This window comes from Scyliorhinus canicula, chromosome 6, assembly GCF_902713615.1.
Source record: "Scyliorhinus canicula chromosome 6, sScyCan1.1, whole genome shotgun sequence".
Classification (NCBI taxonomy): Eukaryota; Metazoa; Chordata; class Chondrichthyes; order Carcharhiniformes; family Scyliorhinidae; genus Scyliorhinus; species Scyliorhinus canicula.
Window position 1 is genome coordinate 151,057,872 of NC_052151.1, and position 22,771 is coordinate 151,080,642.

The window sequence follows — 22,771 nt, forward strand, 5'->3', positions numbered from 1 at the left end:
GGTCTCGGGGGGGGGGGGGGGGTATTTGGAGTCGAGGTTTCTCGCGCCTGACCCGCCTCCCCCGGTCTGTGGCGGCCGCAGCTTCGTATTCCGATGTGCCGGGTGTGGGGAAAGGCCACGGGCGGGGAACTCACAGCGGGCGGATCAGTAGCTGGTCGCTCTCCTCGGCCGGGACGAAAACCTCCGCTTTCCGTTTGGCCGCCATGTCTGGCTCAGCAGCGGGGACACTTCCGGTCCCACCACCAAATGTGTCCGGCTGGAAACCGCCTCACTGGGCGGGGCCTGGGGGAGCAGAGAAAGTGAAACACTGGAAGCTGCAAGACAGCAAATATTGAGCAGGATGATTTCAGCATTTCTGTAAGAGCCTATCAGGTAATTTTCTTTTTGAAAGGTTTTACATATAGTTTAATGTTCTGTCAACGTTATTACAGATCTGGTATCGAGAGAATGTGTGAGGAAGTGAGGGGTTGCAGAGAGTGGTTGGTCTGAATGTGAAAACAAATGAAAATCGCTTATTGTCACAAGTAGGCTTCAAATGGAGTTACTGTGAAAAGCTCCTAGCCGCCACATTCCAGCGACTGTTCGGGGAGGCTGGTACGCGATGTATGTGTTGCTGGGCCTGTCTTGTGCTCCTGTTAATCAATCGGCTGTAAATCAATGTTTTACTCAGAAACTGTGTTCCACCTAATCCTTTCAATCCTGATCGTTCACCATTGAAATATCCTTCAGCTAAAAGTAATTTGTACCAGTTGGGCCGGCTGTACTTAAAAGTTGTGATAGTCACCAGGACTGGTCAGATACAACCAAGGATACTGTGAGCAGTGAGAATGTCAATTTTGAAACTGTACCATGTACACCCAAGTCGTCAATCTAAATGAAGAAAAGCAATATTCCTAATAATCAACTCATGGGAATGCCACTGCATAACTTCCATAAGACAAAAAAGTGACTGTTTACCACTAACCTCTGTTTCCTGCCACTCGGTCAACTTCAAATCCATGCTGCTACTGTCATTTTTAGAGAGACACTGGCTATAATTTTCCAATCCTCTGTAGAATCAGGGTGCCAGATGGCTGGATAAATTTTAAAAAGGGTGTAAAGAAATGCCTAGCAACTGCAGGCCAATCAGTTTAACTTTGGTGGTGTGGAAACTTCTAGAAATTATAATTTGAGACAAAATAAATAGTTAGTTGACAATATACCAAGAACAGTACAGCACAGGAACAGGCCCTTAGGCCCTCCATGCCTGCGCCGATCACGTGCCCAATCTAGTCCAATCGCCTGTATCCTTCTATACCCCGTCTGTTCATGTGCCTATCCAGATAAATCTTAAAGGTTGCTAACGTATTTGCCTCAAACACCTCACTTGGCAGTGCATTCCAGGCCACTACCACCCTCTGTGTAAAAAAACGTTCCCCGCACATCTCCACTGAATCTTTCCCCCCCCCCCCTCACCTTGAACTTGTGCCCCCATGTAGAACATAGAACATAGAACGATACAGCGCAGTACAGGCCCTTCGGCCCTCGATGTTGCACCGACATGGAAAAAATCTAAAGGCCATCTAACCTACACTATGCCCTTATCATCCATATGCTTATCCAATAAATTTTTAAATGCCCTCAATGTTGGCATGTTCACTACTGTTGCAGGTAGGGCATTCCACGACCTCACCACTCTTTGCGTAAAAAACCCACCTCTGACCTCTGTCCTATATCTATTACCCCTCAATTTAAGGCTATGTCCCCTCGTGCTAGCCACCTCCATCCGCGGGAGAAGGCTCTCGCTGTCCACCCTATCTAACCCTCTGATCATTTTGTATGCCTCTATTAAGTCACCTCTTAACCTTCTTCTCTCTAACGAAAACAACCTCAAGTCCATCAGCCTTTCCTCATAAGATTTTCCCTCCATAACAGGCAACATCCTGGTAAATCTCCTCTGCACCCGTTCCAAAGCTTCCACGTCCTTCCTATAATGAGGCGACCAGAACTGTACGCAATACTCCAAATGCGGCCGTACTAGAGTTTTGTACAACTGCAACATGACCTCATGGCTCCGGAACTCAATCCCTCTACCAATAAAGGCCAACACACCATAGGCCTTCTTCACAACCCTATCAACCTGGGTGGCAACTTTCAGGGATCTATGTACATGGACACCGAGATCCCTCTGCTCATCCACACTACCAAGAATTTTACCATTAGCCAAATATTCCGCATTTCTGTTATTCTTTCCAAAGTGAATCACCTCACACTTCTCCACATTAAACTCCATTTGCCACCTCTCAGCCCAGCTCTGCAGCCTATCTATGTCCCTCTGTAACCTGCAACATCCTTCCGCACTGTCTACAACTCCACCGACTTTAGTGTCGTCTGCAAATTTACTCACCCATCCTTCTGCGCCCTCCTCTAGGTCATTTATAAAAATGACAAACAGCAACGGCCCCAGAACAGATCCTTGTGGTACGCCACTCGTAACTGAACTCCATTCTGAACATTTCCCATCAACTACCACTCTCTGTCTTCTTTCAACTAGCCAATTTCTGATCCACATCTCTAAATCACCCTCAATCCCCAGCCTCCGTATTTTCTGCAATAGACGACCGTGGGGAACCTTATCAAACGCTTTACTGAAATCCATATACACCACATCAACTGCTCTACCCTCGTCTACCTGTTCAGTCACCTTCTCAAAGAACTCGATAAGGTTTGTGAGGCATGACCTACCCTTCACAAAACCATGCTGACTGTCCCTAATCATATTATTCCTATCTAGATGATTATAAATCGTATCTTTTATAATCCTCTCCAAGACTTTACCCACCACAGACGTTAGGCTCACCGGCCTATAGTTACCGGGGTTATCTCTACTCCCCTTCTTGAACAAAGGGACCACATTTGCTATCCTCCAGTCCTCTGGCACTATTCCTGTAGCCAATGATGACCTAAAAATCAAAGCCAAAGGCTCAGCAATCTCTTCCCTGGCTTCCCAGAGAATCCTAGGATAAATCCCATCCGGCCCCGGGGACTTATCTATTTTCACCTTGTCCAGAATTGCCAACACTTCTTCCCTACGCACCTCAATGCCATCTATTCTAATAGCCTGGGTCTCAGCATTCTCCTCCACAATATTATCTTTTTCTTGAGTGAATACTGACGAAAAGTATTCATTTAGTATCTCGCTTATCTCCTCAGCCTCCACACACAACTTCCCACCACTGTCCTTGACTGGCCCTACTCTTACCCTAGTCATTCTTTTATTCCTGACATACCTATAGAAAGCTTTTGGGTTTTCCTTGATCCTACCTGCCAAAGACTTCTCATGTCCCCTCCTTGCTCGTCTCAGCTCTCTCTTTAGATCCTTCCTCGCTTCCTTGTAAATATCAAGCGCCCCAACTGAAACTTCATGCCTCATCTTTACATAGGCCTCCTTCTTCCTCTTAACAAGAGATTCCACTTCTTTGGTAAACCACGGTTCCCTCGCTCGACCCCTTCCTCCCTGCCTGACTGGTACGTACTTATCAAGAACATGCAATAGCTGTTCCTTGAACAAACTCCACATATCCAGTGTGCCCAACCCTTGCAGCCTACTTCTCCAACCAACACATCCTAAGTCATGTCTAATGGCATCATAATTGCCCTTCCCCCAGCTATAACTCTTGCCCTGCGGGGTATACTTATCCCTTTCCATCACTAACGTAAAGGTCACCGAATTGTGGTCACTGTTTCCAAAGTGCTCACCTACCTCCAGATCTAACACCTGGCCTGGTTCATTACCCAAAACCAAATCCAATGTGGCCTCGCCTCTTGTTGGCCTGTCAACATATTGTGTCAGGAAACCCTCCTGCACACATTGTACAAAGAATGACCCATCTAATGTACTCGAACTATATCTTTTCCAGTCAATATTTGGAAAGTTAAAGTCTCCCATAACAACTACCCTGTTACTTTCGCTCTTTTCCAGAATCATCTTCGCCATCCTTTCCTCTACATCCATAGAACTATTAGGGGGCCTATAGAAAACTCCCAACAGGGTGACCTCTCCTTTCCTGTTTCTAACCTCAGCCCATACTACCTCAGAAGAAGAGTCCCCATCTAGCATCCTTTCCGCCACCGTAATACTGTCTTTGACTAGCAGCGCCACACCTCCCCCTCTTTTGCCCCCTTCTCTGAACTTACTAAAACACCTAAACCCCGGAACCTGCAACAACCATTCCTGTCCCTGCTCTATCCATGTCTCTGAAATGGCCACAACATCGAAGTCCCAGGTACCAACCCATGCTGCCAGTTCCCCTACCTTATTTCGTATACTCCTGGCATTGAAGTAGACACACTTCAAACCACCTACCTGAACACTGGCACCCTCCTGCGAAGTCAAATCTGTGCTCCTGACCTCTATACTCTCAATCTCCCGTACCCTAAAACTACAATCCAGGTTCCCATGCCCCTGCTGAATTAGTTTAAACCCCCCCAAAGAGCACTAACAAATCTCCCCCCCAGGATATTGGTGCCCCTCAGGTTCAGATGTAGACCATCCTGTCTATAGAGGTCCCACCTTCCCCAGAAAGAGCCCCAGTTATCCAGAAATCTGAATCCCTCCCGCCTGCACCATCCCTGTAGCCACGTGTTTAATTGCTCTCTCTCCCTATTCCTCATCTCACTATCACGTGGCACGGGCAACAACCCAGAGATAACAACTCTGTTTGTTCTCCCTCTGAGCTTCCATCCTAGCTCCCTAAAGGCCTGCCTGACATCCTTGTCCCCTTTCCTACCTATGTCGTTAGTGCCAATGTGGACTACGACTTGGGGCTGCTCCCCCTCCCCCTTAAGGACCCGGAAAACACGATCCGAGACATCAATGTAATTGTCATTTCCACCCATAGAAAAAGCCTCCAACTGTTCACCCTATCTATACCCCTAATAATTTTATAAACTTCTGTTGGTTGCCCCTCAGCCTCCGTCTCTCTAGGGAGAATAATCCCAATTTATTAAATCCCTCCTCATAGCTAATACCCTCAATACCAGGCAATTATAGAAATTACAGTGCAGAAGGAGGCCATTCGGCCCATCGAGTCTGCACCGGCTCTTGGAAAGAGCACCCTACCCAAGGTCAACACCTCCATACTATCCCCATAACCCAGTATCCCCACCCAACACTAAGGGCAATTTTGGACATTAAGGGAAATTTATCATGGCCAATCCACCTAACCTGCACATCTTTGGACTGTGGGAGGAAACCGGAGCACCGACGCACACACACGGGGAGGATGAGCAGACTCCGCACAGTCAGTGACCCAAGCCGGAATCGAACCTGGGACCCTGGAGCCGTGAAGCAATTGTGCTATCCACAATGCTACCGTGCTGCCCATCCTGGTAACATCCTGGTAAACCTTTTCTGTGCTCTCCAAAGCCTCCATGTCCTTCTGGTTGTGCAGTGACCAGAACTGGACACAGTATTCCAAATGTTTCCCAAACAATGTACTATATAATTATTTTTTTAAAAATTGTAACAATTTTTGAGCTTTTATGCTCGATATCCCGTCCTATGAAGGCAAGCATGTCATCTGCTTTCTTTGCCACCATTTCCACCTGTGCTGCCACTTTGAAGGATCTGTGGACCTGCATGCCCAGATTTCTCTGTGTGCCTGTGCCCCAGATGGTTCTGCAATTACTTTGTAGCTCCCACCTTAATTAGACCTACCAAAATGTATCACCTCGCATTTGTTTGGGTTAAATTCTATCTGCCATTTCTCTGCCCAATTTTGCAGCCAATTGGACAGCACGGTAGCATTGTGGATAGCACAATTGCTTCACAGCTCCACGGTCCCAGGTTCGATTCCAGCTTGGGCCACTGTCTGTGCGGAGTCTGCACATCCTCCCCGTGTGTGCGTGGGTTTCCTCCGGGTGCTTTGGTTTCCTCCCACAGTCCAAAGATGTGCAGGTTAGATGGATTGGCCATGATAAATTGCCCTTGGTGTCCAAAATTGCCCTTAGTGTTGGGTGGGGTTGCTGGGTTATGGGGATAGGGTGCAGGTGTTGACCTTGGGTAGGGTGCTCTTTCCAAGAGCCGGTGCAGACTCGATGGTCCAAATGGCCTCCTTCTGCACTGTAACTTCTATGATCTACATCCTGTTGTATTCACTGACAATCTTCATCACTTTCCGCAACACCTGCAATCTTAGTATAATCTACAAATTTGCTAATCAGACCTGCTACGTTTTCTTCCAAGTCATTTATATATATTACAAAGAACAGAGGTCCCAGTACTGATCCCTGTGGTACACCACTAGTTACAGACCTCCATTCGGAAAAACACCCTTCCACTGATACCCTCTGTCTTCTATGGCTAAGCCATTTCTGGATCCATCCAGCTAGTTCACCCCTGACCCCATGTGATACAGATTAATTGAGGATGGATTTGGGAGAGGAATTTTCCAGATTCTTTCCCCTATTGGGTTTGGATTTTTTTCTCCTCTTTGGGCGATTACCTCGTTTGTGGGAAGAGTGTGTAGAGCAGTGCTTCTCAAACTATCTGATGTGGCGGACCGGCAGTTTTTTTTTCAATGTGCCAGGGACCGGTGAGCGAAACAAGCCAATCCAGCTGGGGGTTCGGTGGGGGGGGGGATGTGAACCCCCAGAAATTTTTTTGAGATATGTCTTATTGCAGGGGCATTTTGAGACTATCTGTACTAAACATGACGACATGATGTCTTATTCATTCTAAGGCCAGTCATCATTGACGTAACAAGTCTTCCCAGTGTGCCAGGGACTGGTACCATTTTGTGCCATATAATTAATTGTTTACAATCCTACAAAATATTATTTGAACATTCGTAGTAATATTCATTTATACCGGAAAAATATAATGGATATATAATAAAAGTAAGTTGACATATGTATTTATTTTATATTGATTTTGTAAACAAGTAATTCAATATTACAATATAAGTTTAAAAAATATTAACAAATCAAACTAGCAAAGCCTTCTGACACAAATATAAACATGTGTATATATAAGTAATAAAATGAAAAATTATAATGAATAAAGTAGGTTAAAAAATTATATATTTTAGTTATTTTAACCTCAATGAATAAATACGTTAAAATAAAAATTTGAAAAGAATAGGTAACATTAAATTGAAGACATAACCTTGAAAATATGTCGTAATACTAAAATATGAAATTGATGATTATTTTATTAACACAATAATAGGCATGTCAAAACCTTAACCTTTACTAATGTGAATGGGAAATGCAGTGGGAATGCTTTTATTGAGAAATATTTATTTATGTATTTGTTTTAATTAATTTTATGTGGAGAAATACAATTGATACTAATACAAATACATCATACAATAATTATATTAAAAACAGTGAATTTATAAAAACATTTAAAAAGACTTAGTTAAAAGTTTCACCATTAATTATTCATTTGACCAGGGTTTAATGTAATGATCATTAAATAGCTTGGAACGAATTGAATCGACCAAGCCATCTGGTCAATTTTACTTCTGCCTCCCAGTCCCCCGTCTGAAAACAATAAAAACCGGGACAAACTGGACCTCTGTTTGGCCGCCGCTCAACGTGGCAATTGATGACGGAAAGGAGAAAAATGTTTTATCTCGACCACAGTGGTTTCCGTTTTGTTGTTGTTCGAATTTACACAGGAATAGATAATGTGAACCGGCCTTTAAGATTATTAGTACTTTCAGATCAGTGGGTTGGGACGGGGTCCCAAATGACAAACACGCAGATATCCGTATGATGCTCTCAGTTCCACTTCTTGATGGTAACTAACTGACTGACCTGCTGCTCCACACGTGTAAATCAGGGTTGTCAAGGTCACACGTCACATCATCATGATGGTGTTGCCATACCGTTTCATCCGTTTTTTCAGTTCACTGTTTTGCTGTTCATTATATCGCATTCGTTAGTTGTATAGCAATGACTTTTAACTGGAGTGAGTAAATGAAAAATGTAGCCATAATAAATATAAAACTAAAATGAAAATATTAAAAAAAAACCCGAGTCAGATATCCCGGCAGTCTCCCGTGGCGTTGAATATCACTACTGTCTCTTTCTTTTCTGGAAACACTCCACGTTCCGGTACGCGTACCACACTTTGAGAAGCACTGGTGTAGAGGGTGGTGCGGACAGTGGTGGTATTGAAGGGGGTTGGTGTTGAGGAGGTTGTCTAGTAACAATAATCAATAATCTTTATTTGTGTCACAAGTAGGCTTACATTAACACTGCAATAAAGTTACTGTGAAATTCACCCAGTTGCCACACTCTGGCACTGGTCTTTTGCTGGCTGCCACCTTTGTGTCTTGAGTCCCCAAGTTCAGAGAATGAATTCTCGAGAAGATGGAAACTGGGTGAGGATGGCATCGTGTATGGCCATTATGTCCCTGTAATCCAATAGTTTATTGGTACAATATTAACTCTCTAGCTTTACAATTAAGCATGGCAGCCTCAGTGAGGTATCAAAGGGTGCTAGGATCTCTGGAACAGTACCTCAGCTCCTTGGGAGATTTAAAAAGGAAATTTTTTAAAATGGATTAGTCCATTAAAAAACTGTGGTACGAGTGAGAAGAATCCTGTATAACTTAAAAAAAAAAAAATTTAGAGTACCCAATTCATTTTTTTCTAATTAAGGGGCAATTTTTGCGTGTTCAATCCACCTACCTTGCACATCTTTGGGTTGTGGGGGCGAAACCCACGCAGACACGGGGAGAATGTGCAAACTCCACACGGACAGTGACCCAGAGCCGGGATTGAACCTGGGACCTCGGCGCCGTGAGGCAACAGGGCTAACCCACTGCGCCATCGTGCTGCCCTAGAATCCTGTATAACTGGCAGACTGAGAGGAAATCCAGACAGAGTAGGACAACATTTCATGACATTACAATACCCAACTGCAGAGCATGTTTTGCACGTAATATTGGGCAAATCCTGGGTGTGAAATTTTCAATTACAGCCTTGTAATTGAGTTGACTCGCGTCGAAAACAAAGTCGCTGCACCATCAAATAGGCAGCTGGCAACAGCAAGACGGGAATATAATTGCCTATTGCTTTGTTTCTTTTATTTTTCTCTTTCCCTCTTCATAGACAGCTTGGCTGTAGGATTTACATATGTTTCTCTTTAGTTTTTCCTCCATTATTTTGCTCTCCAGCAAAAGTAAACAAAATAAATCTTGTAAACAGCCCATACAAGTTTGAGATTGCAGTTTTAAAGTAGAAGAATGATTACTGTGATCTCTTACTGAATGCAAGATCATTGTTAAGCTTATGGTTGGTGAGTGACCACCTGAAAACTTGGAAGTGTGACAACAATCAGAATCTTCTTTGACATGACACCTTTAGCATAGTCAAATGTAAATTTGACACCAAGACACCTAAGGAGGCATTAGGACAGATCGTCAAGGAGGTAGGTTTCAAAGAGCACCTTGAAGGAGGAGAGAGATGTAGAGGGGCAGAAAGGGTCAGAGAGTGAATTCTTGATCCTGAGGCCCAGGCAGCTGAAGGCAAGGCCATTAGTGCTGGAGTCAGTAAAATCAGGGATGTGCCAGAGGCCAGAACTGCAGGAATGCAGAGATTTCAGAGGACTGCAGGACTGGAACAATTTCCAGAAGAAGAAAGAGTCAGGGTCATTAAATTCTTTGAAAACAAGAATGAGAATTTTAAATTTCTGCCAGACCACATCGGAGGCTCCCCTGGGGTCAGCCCCCCCACCTCCGGCCGCCACTCAACCCTTCCACGCCGAGGTCCCGCTGGCCCAGGGCAGGTTAGAACGGCGCTGGTGGGACTCGGCTCATTTCTTACAGCCGTTCGGCCCATCCTGGCTGGGGAATCGGCGGGCCGGCAGCGTAGAGTGGCCCGCTACCGCCGCCGATTCTTCGCTTTGCGGAGAATTGCGTGCCGGCGCCGGGGTGGCGTGGCCCGTTCACGAGGATTCTCCGGCCTGGCCCAGGGCTGGGAGAATCCCGCCCCAGGTTTCTGCTCCTGCCACATTACTGTGCTATGGAGAGGAGGGGGTCAGTTCAAGCAGCATTGTTTTCCTATTACAGCCTGTCCAGAAATAGAAGGAATTTCAATTATATTTTTTTATAATAAGCGGTGCGGCAGTTTCCCACCCCTAAGTTTTTAAGTGAACCAATTTACTAATAGTCCCACAGCAAACTTGAGTTACGATTAATGCAGCAGGTTAGTTTGTTGTAGGCATTAAAAACCTTTGAAAAGTAAGAGCTGCTAAATATGCTCATCAGTGGCAACACGTCCCAGCAGACCCAGAGAAGATTGCATCACAGCGAAGTGGGAGACAGATCCTCCCTCAACCAAGAGAATGCACTCAGTCTCACCAAGTTGATAAACAGGGAGTGAATGCCCTCTAGCCTGCTTTCTTCAACAGCAACAAGCTCCTGCCTTCTCAAACGGCCAAATCTCCAAGGAGAGCAAACTCTCCCAAAAAGTTATTTCATCACCTGGGAAGGCACCCCAGTCTCCAAAGGGAAGATGCTCAAAGAAGAACCTTTGTCTTAACCAATTTCTTCAAAGGCTTGTCAAAACCTAATAATAGTGAGGAAACAAAAGATTTAAAGATAAGGAGATGGATGACAAACCACTGAAAAGTTATAAAGCCCAGAAGAGCAGTCCCAAGTTACGGGAGTAACACGGGCCCTCTCCATGTCTGAGAGAAAAGACACGGGCCCTGAAGAATCGAGCAGGAAAAGTGCTACGCCACTCATCCTGTTTGAGGAGGTCGATGTAATATTTGATGACAATGCTGGTTTTCTAAATGCAATTAAGACCTTCATGGCAGCCGCGAAGCAGCCGGTTATACTCGCCACCACTGATCTCAACTTCAGCTTAACGTTTGAGTGCTGCTTCGAAGAAATCTGCTTCAAAGTGCCATCTTTGGCAAATGTTGCCACCTACCTTCAGCTCTTTTGCCTAATTAAGAACCGCAACGGCCCCAGAACAGATCCTTGTGGTACGCCACTCGTAACTGAACTCCATTCTGAACATTTCCCATCAACCACCACTCTCTGTCTTCTTTCAACTAGCCAATTTCTGATCCACATCTCTAAATCACCCTCAATCCCCAGCCTCCGTATTTTCTGCAATAGCCGACCGTGGGGAACCTTATCAAACGCTTTACTGAAATAAAGGTGTGTAGGTTCGGTTGATCTTAGATTAGGATAAATGTTTGGCACAACATTGTGGGCCGAAAAGCCTGTGCTGTGCTGTACTGTTCTATGTTCTATTGAGCCTCTCATAGCTAACATCCTCCGGACCAGGCAACATCCTGGTAAACCTCCTCTGCACCCTCTCCAAAGCCTCCACATCCTTCTGGTAGACTGGTGACCAGAATTGTGCACAGTATTCCAAGGGCAGCCGTTCCAAGGTTCTATACAACTGTAGCATGACTTGCCAGTTTTTACACTCTAATACGTGTGGCATACGACAGAGCATCCTGCACTTGCAGTTCTGGGTGAGAAGTGGAGGTGGTTACCATGTGGATAAGCCCCTCCCCCCGCTGAAGAAATAAGCATGATTCCAAGCCCAGCTCAAGAAGAATTAGTCGGAAACGCTCTTGCTACTGAAGACGGAGAGGCTCCATTGTGAAGACACAGGATGTTCCCAACTGCAACACAGGATGCACAGAGAACCTGCTTGGCTTAAAACACATCACTGGCTCTTCAAGTGATCTCTTTTCCATGTTCAAGCAGGAGGTCATTTCGCTGGAGCAGTGGAGAAGGCGAGTGCATATTCTCCTGGAGTTCCAGAGGAGAAGCTGGACTTCATATTCCATAATTTGGAGATTCTTCTGCCTCTGCCAGTCCAAGATGCTCCTGACCCAAAGGGCCCTGAAAATCTGACTGCAGAGGATGCTGAGCTTCCTGTCTGCAGTTCTGCACATACAGCTGCAACACTGCCTCAGGGCAGCAACACATCTGTCAATGGCTGCCTTGTCAAAATCACCCGCAGTGAAAACGTCACAGAAAAGCCGTCTTGTTCGATGACAGCGACTTGTTTGACTCAGCTGATTGAGAGCCATACCTTTGTGATTTAACCAAAGAAAACTACCTCACCTTGTGTTGTTGGAAAAGTAGCAGGAAGCCAAGCTAGCAGAGATGGTCCCTCTGGGAACAAAACTCATTCCTCCAAAGAAGCCAAGGACACTAGCAGAACAAAATTGTTGTGAGTCGGTATCTTTGTGTATCGGATCGCTAGCCGAGTTCATTCTTGGACTGCTGCGGTTGAGAGAGAGGGAAGCGGAGATTAAAAATGGCATCTTGGCCGAGGGCAGAGCTGAGTCGGCAGATTGGTGTTCCTCACACAGCTTTGGGGAGATGAGACAACTGTGGAAGCCTTGAGCTGGAAGAAGTGTCGGTCACAGATTCAGCAAATCTGTTACCAAGTGCAAGGAACCAGAGAAGGACCAATGGAGGAACTCTCCCTTCAGGTTCCAAATCGACAAAAACAGAAATGCTGTGTTCACTCAGTTTTCCCATCTTCACACGAGCACTGCATCTAAAAGAATAGAGGTGCTGAAGTCTGTGTTCTCTGGCAAGGCATTTGCAAATGTGTGTAACAGATGAGCAAGTGCTGCAGAATATCTGCCAGCTCTCTGCATTATCTGTAGGACAGAGAAACTGAAAGAACAAAACTAAAACGCAGGTTTCTGCATTATTTGGATAGTGCACATTTGGAGCTGCCTAAACACATTCTGGAAGTCCCAACCTCACTATTGGCTGGGCCAGCCCAGTGAACCCATAATCTATGCTCCCGCTTTCCAAGGAGCAAGAGGGGGGGAGAAGAACAGCATGACTGTGTGGAGATCTTGAAAGAAAAGAGGAACTGAGCCTGGCAACAGAGAAACCATTGCACAACCCAGACCTGATCCTGTTTACAGATGGCTCCTCCTTTGTTGATAATGGCATCCGAAAAGCAGACAGAGCCGTCACAAGCCTACACGAGATTGTAGCAAAGGGTTGTCTGCCCTCAGCGACGTCAGCCCAACAGGCTGAGTTGATATTGTCAGAACCTACCAAATACTGTCAGTTCTGCTTCCCTACTGGCATCGGCACTTGGGGTGACCCACCAGAAGGAGGACATGACATTGTCTCCAGAGTTTGGGTCTACGTGAAGAAAATACAAAAATAAACTTTGGGAGCTAAGTGCGAAGGTCCTTTCCAGGTGCTATTGACCACCCAAACATCTGTCAAGGTGCAAGGGAAGAAGATCTGGATACACGCCTCTCATGTGAAACAATCACACTGGGATTAAAACTTTTATCTGCTAAACGGACAATTATTATTTGCCAATATGTTCAACCTCTTTGTTATATCGGCTGCTAGTATTTTAAGTGTTTGCATTCCTTTGACTAGCCATGCCTTGCACAGACATGTTCACAGGGAGCTACATGTCAACACCTTCCTTTACATGTCCTCAGTCTCTATCCTCCGTCCCATGAAGCTGGGCTACTGGATGGCTGGGTTTTTTGGGAACCTCATTAGTTCAAGGCTTGATCTTATTCTTTATTATCATTCTAAATCTGTATTGTGTTTTTCTGCTTGTTAAGTGTTGCTGTAAACAAATAACTGAAACCCCTGCTGAGATTATACCCCTGCAATGCTCTCACCATCTTTCCCTACACCACAAACACACTTCCTATTTTTAAAATGCAGGCTTATTAAGGCTCACCTATCACAAGGGGGACTGTAGAGGGCAAAGTAACCTAATCAACTATGAAGCTAATTAACTACTAAAACTAAGCTAATCAACTATGTGTGCGTCACACACGTAAATGTCGTCAAATATGCGTGTGCTGATCTAAATAAGTTTGTACATTAGTGTCTGCGGGCTCATTTACCTGAAGATGTAAGAACTGCGTACCTCAATAAAGGATTTCTAAAAACTACCACACGGACTCCGACTTTTTGTGAAAAAGATATGTTCTATCAGTGAAGTAGGCACGCAGATATTACAATGATATAAATTTATCCAGTAGAGTTGGGTTAGATGGTGGTGGTCCAACTTGGACAGTGCTTGCATCTTTGTGGCCTGCCAATTGGATTTTAAAAGAGCAGACTGGCTGCGTAGCTCAGAAAGGTAATGTTAAACTGCTCAAAACGCCAGAGCCTTGGGTCATGTGACCTTCCTTCTCCATAGTGACTTAAACAGGGATGTTTATCCAGTGTCTGGATTTTTAAAAATAAATTTAGAGTACCCAATTATTATTTGTTTTCCAATTAAGGGGCAATTTAGCGTGGCCAATCCACCTACCCTGCACATCTTTGGGTTGTGGGGTTGAAACCCACGCAGACACGGGGAGAATGTGCAAACTCCACACGACCAGTGACCCAGGGCCGGGATTCGAACCCGGGCCCTCAGCGCCGATGTCTCAGTGCTAACCACTGCGCCACGTGCCGCCCTCCAGTGTCTGGATTTGGTTGTTTCCAAGACTGATATGTCTCCGCCATTATGGGTTGAAAGGGGTGGCATTTGTCATTGAGGGTCCATGTTTGGGAAACCATTATGTCAGCAGACCGATGGCTTATCAAATGCAAATGGAATTCCTGTAGCTCTTTTTGAAATTGGTCTGTACAGTCCCAGGTTGTCTATTAGATGTTCCTTAGACATAATGAGGTGTGACATTCCTGAAACTGAGAAGATAATTCTTTTGTTCTGGAGACTGCTGAGGATAATTTCCAGACAGAACCATCTTAACTGTCTTTGTTCTGCAGAAAAGTCCAGTTTAAAAATAAGAAATCATAACGAGGATAAAGTTTGAAACTATATACAGGGTTGAGTTTCTGCTCCACATCGGAGGAACCCAACAAATTAAACGGCTATTACCAAAGTTGTTTTCAAATATCTATCTCCATGGCCGCGCCAGTTCCTATATCTGTAATTTCCGCGGCCTCATAACTCTCCGAGATAGCTTCACTCTCATCGCTGATTTTAATTGCTCTGACAATGGTGGCCGTGCCTTCAACTGCTGAGGCCCGATGCTCTGGAATTCGCTCCCTCAATCTCTCCACCTCTACACCTACCTCTACTTTTGCTACCTAAAGATAATCCTTAAAACCTACCTCTTGAACCAAGCTTTTGGTCATTTGGCCTAATACCTCCTTATATTGCTCTGTGTCATACTTTGTTTTACAGTAATGTTTTATTACATTAAAGGTGCTATATGAAAATAATGTGCTGTTCAATCTCCATTGTGATGCACTATAAGGCCTGTATCGAGGGAGTTCTTAGTTTGAGGTGGTATGAAAACATGTGATGTATACTAGTTAGCTACCTACCTTTCCTGCAGTTTGTGAACATTATATGGAGAGTTCAATACAATTTCATGTGGGATTTATATTTGCGTATCATTTGTATAACGGAGATCGAGTAGTTTATCTTCCCGCACTTCCTTCTACTCCTCCGAGGTCTCACTTCCAGAGGTATCAGCTTTATACATGTTGATGAAAATTTGGTTGGATATCATCAGAAAACATCCAAATTATTTTCTTTTTAAAAAAAAGTATTTTTATTCAAGTTTTTGTCCAAATGATTTTCATCTGAGGTAAATAATGTTCAATGCATGTTTTATGACTTTTTCTTTGTTTCGCAGGTTTATCTGCTTTTAAAAACAATGGTGAGATATGTTTCGGAAAGGAAAGAAACGCCACAGCAGTAGCAGTTCTCAAGGCAGCGAAGTCAGCACAAAAAGCAAGGTAGGTTTTCATTACCATGGGTATACTCCGTCCACTGACATCCAGACTCGAAACGTTAGCTCCGTTCTCTCTCCACAGATGCTGTCAGTCCTGCTGATTTTTCAACATTTTCAATTTTGTTTCCGATTCCAGCATCCTCAGTAATTTGCTTTTACTCACAGGCTTTGACTGATGTTATCAAAGAGGTAAAAGCAGAGAATATTGTTTTAATTTGTAGGTTGCTATTACATAATTAAAGAAGGTACTGAAATTATAAGCTTTGATGATGTGTTTCACATTTCATAAGATGGACTGCTTTATTTCTTTGTTCTGCAGAAAAGTCCAGTTTAAAAATAAGAAATCATAACGAGGATAAAGTTTGAAACTATATACAGGGTTGAGTTTCTGCTCCACATCGGAGGAACCCAACAAATTAAACGGCTATTACCAAAGTTGTTTTCAAATATGTATCTCCATGTTTTCAGTACGCACACACATAGAGAAATGCTGTGGAAGCTATCTGCTCAAACTTTTGTGAAACATTGACTCACATCTCTCTACCGTGTCTCTCCCTGTGGTTCAAGGTTACTACCAGTGAATTAATAACCTTTACAAGTTACCCTAGGCAATCATTTAACACCAAATGTTTGTGGCGTTCCTTGTTTACATCTAACTTATGAATTGTAACTGGGCTGTAATCTTTTCACTGCCTTATTAATACCTGTTGAGTATGTAGCTTTTTCACTCGTTACCAATTTGTGATTCATCAACCTTGTTAAAACATTCTCAAACTTTCACCAAACCTGCTAAGTAATTTTTTTTCCAAAAAATATACTTTATTCATAAAATCTCTAATAAATATTACAGAACATTTTGAATTGTCGTGACTGTACATTTCCATCAAAGTTACATATTCACTTGGCTTTCTTACATTCAATTGGGATGACATTCCACACATTTCCCTGTTTACTTTACAATTCTTTCGTTACATCGTCATGTTTCTTTCAATCCCATTATACATTGGAGTGCTAATGACCAGACCAAGGGGTTTTACATTGTTACCAGCCCCTCAGTGTACACTTGTTGGAAGACCTTACACAGTAGTCTTTCCCCATTGCGCCTTGGCGGCAGCTGCCCCAGGCTTGAGTGCGTCCCTCAGCACATAGTCCTGGACCTTGGAATGTGCCAGTCTGCAACACTCGGTAATGCTAAGTAATGCTCTCTTCTCAAGTTGGTTCCTTTTGAAATTGAGTTTACTGGACCTCCTGTATGTATTGTTATCTCAGTGCTTTTGTGGGTAGATCCACTGGCTGACATAGGGTTGTGCCACACAAGAAAACCTCTGTATTGAATTAGCTGAGATCAGCTGGAGTGCTATAATTAATCTTTGCACTGCAAGGGAAATGAAAAACAATCAGTTTAGATTATACACCATCTAGTGCTCCTTGTTCCAATCCAAAAAGCTAGTCAGTGAATGAGAGAACTGGAGCCAGTCTTTACGCACTTTTATTTACAAAATTACACGTTACAAGCAAGCTGTTTCTAACCCAAATATGTTTATTTATGAGATGCAAGAGAATGCCCAGCAGCTACATTCAATTAAACACAACTAATATACAATTAACAATCCTTGCATGTGTGTGGGTTCCAGGTGAGGACAGGCTTGATTTGTGGCTGTGATGCCTTTATGGTTGACTAGCCTAACTGCAATTAACTTTAGATTTGGGTACTACAGGACACGGATGGAAATGTTTCTCTACTGGAGCCCGTGCCTTTATAATTGGGGGAATTAGGACTGAAGGGAGTGGTAGGGGTGGCCAGGCTGTGGGGTGGGGGTGGGCGGGTGTGCAGTCCAGCAAATGTGGCGCCATGAATTCTGGCACGACTGGTGCAGCTGGTCAGCCCTGCGCATGCGGCCTGGGACCCGCCGATTCTCTGACTGTTTTCCCGCGCGATCCGAGGGTGTTTCATGCGGCGCGATGCTAACCCCTCACCGGAATTGGTGAGGGGTTCATGCTGATTTTCCCGTCGTGAATCACTTGCGGATCCACCGTTGGTGCCGGCACCTAGCTCAGGAACGGAGAATTCCACCCCGTTTCCCTGAAACAATATACAGAGAACAGTGTGTTTGATTTGCCTTTGTTTGAAGTTTACCAAATTTCAAGTTTAACTTGGGCACAGGAATAGTACGAAGCACAATAATTTTAGTTCACTTCCACTCATTAAAGTAGCAATGTTTTATTCCCGCTGCAGTTTCAGAAGCTAGGAGTTTATTCCAAGTTTTAAACCTAAAATGCATGGTGGAGAAATTGGTCCCTTTTATGTTTAAACTCTTTTTTTTCAGTGTGCTAATCTGTAACTATAATGTCATGCAAATTTATTCCCAACAGACTGGGTGATCAAATGTTATTAAACATCTGTGCCGAGATTACTTACTTGTGGTAATTGGTAATGGTCCATTGTTTTAAATTTAGCAGGGGAAAGAAAAGACTTACCCCCAACAAGAAATTTGGGCAAGAACAAGCCAAATTGGTTTGTTGTATCTCTGTGGCAGTACCTCTGTTCAGACAGTTGATCAATTATCAACTTTGATGCAGCAAGAGAATTCTCAAACTTCACATATTCATTCACATTTCAGTTTTGGTCCCTCTTGTTGTCGAAGTCCAGTGTTCCTGCTGACTGGGCAGGTCACTGAACCCTGGTTAAAAAATAAGTCACCAGTTAAAATACTCTGGGCAGATATCAGCCTCTAACTTTGCTTTAATTTCTGTTGTTCTGAGGAGGGCATTACAAAGTTTTATGTATTAGGAGTAATTAAAGCATATCAAAACTGAAACAGCATCATATGCACTGGGAAACCCTCTCAGAATTCTGCAGATAAGTATTTGCATGGCAATTGTCCAGAAGCTCTAACTTCCCCCTAAACAATTGTGCTGCGCTAAAACCATCCAAAAAGTGATTTAGATCGCTAACTTTGGATGGTCAGGGCTATACTAATAATTACTCCAAAAAGGCTTTGAAGAATTAAAATCTCTTCTAACTCTGGGTAACGCCAGCCACCCACGGACTCCACTCTCATCCCTGTGCTGACCCAACCTGGCCTGTCATTTTCAATCGGACCTTTAAACTTACCTGGTTTGCAGCAGCTGGTGCAGCAAAGAAATGGGGCTTGGCCGCCTTCACTCCAACTCATTTAGACTTTGACACTGGGCCTCAGAGATGGCTGTGCTACCTGGATCTCTCCTGGGTCAGAAGGTCGAGCAAGACAGGCATGGAGGAAATTTAGCACAGGGAAGTGGGCATGGAGTGGCAATCTAATGCTGGTTGCCAATCTGAGATCTTAGCAGTGCAGTCTGGTAGCTCAGAAAATGAGCAAAGGATAACTGAAGGATTAACTTTTCAATCAATAAAATTTAGTAAACATTTGCTCTCCTACATTTTAAATTCACAGCATTGTCTTGCCACAACTGGAGTTAGTTGTGCAATTTTCAACTATTCCTCTTGTCAGTGTTTTTCTATTGAGGTTTTTGAGGCATGGGTTAATAGCTGATGCTCATTTGTGTTCTTGGCCTTTAAAAAACAGAAGGTTGGCATTTTCTGTCTGCTGTTGAAACTGGTACGTCAATTCACCAAATATTCATTTAGAGTTTTGAAAATAATCTAACTGTAATGCAAGTGCCAGCTGACTTATTTAAAAGTGGGATAAAAAGTGTTTCATTGGGACAATCTTTATACTTATCACCCATGTCCTCCTAAATGTCCTGCATAGACACTGTTGTGAACAAAAAGGGTAACCTTTAAGATGCTTGTGTGTAAGTGCAAAGCACTACTCTGACAGTAAATGTAGTAGTTGTGAATTAATCGGTTTAAAACTCTTAATGCATTTGTGTTCTTTCTTTTCCCAGTCAGTCGATTCCAGTTTGGGTGGTCTTTCGCGATCTAGTACAGTGGCTAGTCTTGATACAGACTCCACAAGGAGTTCAGGTATTGTACTACAGAATTCTTAAATATTTTATCCTATAAATATGGTTCAGATGTATTATAAAGTCTAATATTGAAAGCTCCCTTACATTCTGGGGCTGGTTTAGCACAGGGCTAAAGAGCTGGCTTTTCAAGCAGACCAAGGCAGGCCAGCAGCACGGTTCAATTCCCGTACCAGCCTCCCTGAACAGGCGCCGGAATGTGGCGACTAGGGGCGTTTCACAGTAACTTCATTTTGAAGCCTACTTGTGACAATAAGCGATTTTCATTTCATTTCATTTCATTTCTCAGACCTTAGCTGCTAATATGTTATTTTTTTCAATAGTAGTCAAATAGCAGTGGCAGATAGTATCCCATAATTGTGCTGCAACTATTGTATTTTTGACTTTTACAAAACGTCATTGCTACAGGAATATGTTGATACAAAAATACTATAATTTAAATTGTTCCAAAGCGCTTGTGAATTCTCAGAATTAATCCTACTCTGATGATACAATAAAAATAAATGAATGCACCAAATGATCTATCTGTAAGTCATACAGGAGTGTTAGATTCCACATCCTATTCTAGATATGTACTAAAGCAATCTTGTTGGGAATGGCAGAGGGAGTACAGTTGCTGCTACAATTGATCACAGTAACATAAATAGATCCACGAGGAATATGGAAGACCAAAAATCTGAATATAGAAGGAAGACTAATTGTGTCAACACCTGGGTGAAGTGGGAAGACTGAGTAGACTCTCTTAGATGTTTAAATCCTTTTTAATGTTAAAAGGCCCCCTCCCTCACACCCTTAAATTTTCTCCACCCCTCCCCCCCCAACCGGTGATTTCACTGATGGTCACTCAGAAGCTGCTTTATCCCAAGTTTTTGTCATTGTCACTGTTGAGCCTCCAATCTCATTGTTTCCAAAGAAATGGCCATACCGACCTGTTTCTTGTGTATACCTTCAATTAGAACCAAGCCAAAGGCCATCCAACTCCTCCAAGGAAGCATTTAGAACTGCTATTTATGACCAACAATTTATGACCGAATTCTCTAGTAGGCCCCCCTATCACATTCTCCCAGTTCCTTTGCCTCGGTCGCATCTGTTTCGATTATGCCATTTTCCAAAACGGTGCTGCTTAATTAAAGTCCAAAAGATGTGCAGGTTAGGTGGATTGGCCATGATATATTGCCCTTAGTGTCCAAAATTGCCCTTAGTGTTGGGTGGGGTTACTGGGTTATGGGGATAGGGTGGAGGTGTTGACCTTGGGTAGGGTGCTCTTTCCAAGAGCTGGTGCAGACTCGATGGGCCGAATGACCTCCTTCTGCACTGTAAATTCAATGATAATCTATGATAATTGTGGTTTCCCACCCACTGTGGTCGACGGGGCTCTCAACCTTATCTGACCCATCTCCCGCACCTCTGCCCTCACCTCTTCCCCTCCCTTCCAGAAGCAGATAGGTTCTCCTGTCCTCACTTTTCACCCCACCAGCCTCCACATTCAAATAATCATTCTCTTCCCAGTATGTTGCCACCATCAAACACATCTTTCACTCACTCCCCCTGTCAGTGTTTCGTAGGGACCGTTCCCTCCGGAATGCCCTGGTCCACTCCACCATCACCCCCAACAACTCACCCTCTTGCCACAGCACCTTCCCATGCAATCGCAGAAGGTGTAACACCTGCCTATTTCCCTCCTCCCTGCTCACCGTCCAAGGGCCTAATCACTCTTTTCAGGTGAGGCAGCGCTTCATGTGCACCTCCTTCAATCTGGTCTATTGCATTTGCTGCTCCCAATGCAGTCTACTGTACACCGAGAGACTAAACGCAGACTTTGTAGAACACCTTTGGTCTGTCCGTAAGCAGGACCCAGACCTTTCTGTCGCTTGTCATTTCAACTCAGCATTCTGCTCTCAGGTCCACATTTCCGTCCTTCACCTGCTGCAATGTTCCAGTGAAGCCCAGTGCAAACTGGAGGAACAGCACCTCATATCGACTAAGCATATTACAGCCTTCCGGACTTAACATTCATAGAATCCCTACAGTGCGATAAGGGGCCATTCAGCCCATTGAGTCTGCACTGACCCTCTGAAAGATCACTCTAGCCAACACACTTCCCTGCCCTATCCCAATAACCCTTTAACCTACACATCCCTGGACACTAAAAGCAATTTGGCATGGCCATTCCATCAACCCTGCAAATTTTTGGACTGTGGGAGGAAACCGGATCACCCGGAGGAAACCCACGCAGACACAGGGCGAATGTGTAAAATCCCCACAGACAGTCACCCAAGGCAGGAATTGAACCCAGGTCCCTGGTGCTAACTACTGTGCCGCCATACATTGAGTTCAACAACTTCAGGCTGTGAACCCTCTCCTCCATCATCACTCATTTTTATTTCTATCAAATTATTTTCATTTCTTCCATCGATTTGTTTTCCCCACACCATTGTGCATAATGCCCCAAGCAAATAACTATGGCCGGGATTCTCCCGGCATTCTCCCCTACCCGGCGGGGCCCTATATTTTTAAAATGAGTATGCATTTTGTTTCGCAAAAGAAATTGTGTACCTTTTGCTAAATCACTTTATTGATGTAAAAAAAGCTCTGGATTTCCTGATACTTGGGTACTACTTAATATAACCAGAGTGATCCTGTTCTACACAGAGCTTACATTTGATCACCACTAGAATAGTACTACCACTGACCTCCGTACGGCAAAACTAAGAAGGAAAAACATCAGCTAGGGTCTCCACGGTGGTCTCTGAAGTCTTTTCCCACAAATATACTGCTCAACTTGCATGAAAAATGCCCACTCGGCAAACTACCAAAAACAACCAGTGGCCTGTAAAATATACCCCAGTGTAAGTTGAAAGAACAGGGAAGAAAATTGGCGATGGGATGGTTGGTGGAAGTTGAGGATAAATTGGATGCTTTTCATTTTCCATAAATCACAATTTGAATAAAACATACATCAGTGGAAACAGAAAAACCTGGGGCTAATTTTCTGGAATGGTTAAAGCAAAAGAAGTTGTTTTTGCTGATTACTGCCGAGTAATTATTTGGCCAAAGACAAATTGTGTTTTTCTACTTTTG

General features: G+C 43.9%; 2 protein-coding genes across 3 annotated transcripts in view; one reads left to right on the forward strand and one right to left on the reverse strand.

Moving 5' to 3' along the window:
• Positions 1-257, reverse strand: part of cpsf3 (cleavage and polyadenylation specific factor 3) — a 42,726-nt gene extending 42,469 nt beyond the window's left edge. The window contains exon 1 of one of the 2 annotated variants that reach the window (XM_038800284.1): positions 135-257. Coding sequence is in view for 1 of the 2 variants with exons in the window: in XM_038800283.1 (XP_038656211.1) it covers positions 135-205 (71 nt within the window). In the remaining variant the exon portion in view is untranslated. The remainder of the gene's footprint in view (positions 1-134) is intronic. The other variant, XM_038800283.1, reaches the window with a different exon arrangement.
• Positions 207-22,771, forward strand: part of itgb1bp1 (integrin beta 1 binding protein 1) — a 38,914-nt gene continuing 16,349 nt past the window's right edge. The window contains exons 1-3 of the mRNA XM_038800286.1: positions 207-372; positions 15,626-15,728; positions 19,613-19,691. Of these exons, the coding sequence (XP_038656214.1) occupies positions 15,657-15,728; positions 19,613-19,691 (151 nt within the window). The 5' untranslated portion in view covers positions 207-372; positions 15,626-15,656. The remainder of the gene's footprint in view (positions 373-15,625; positions 15,729-19,612; positions 19,692-22,771) is intronic.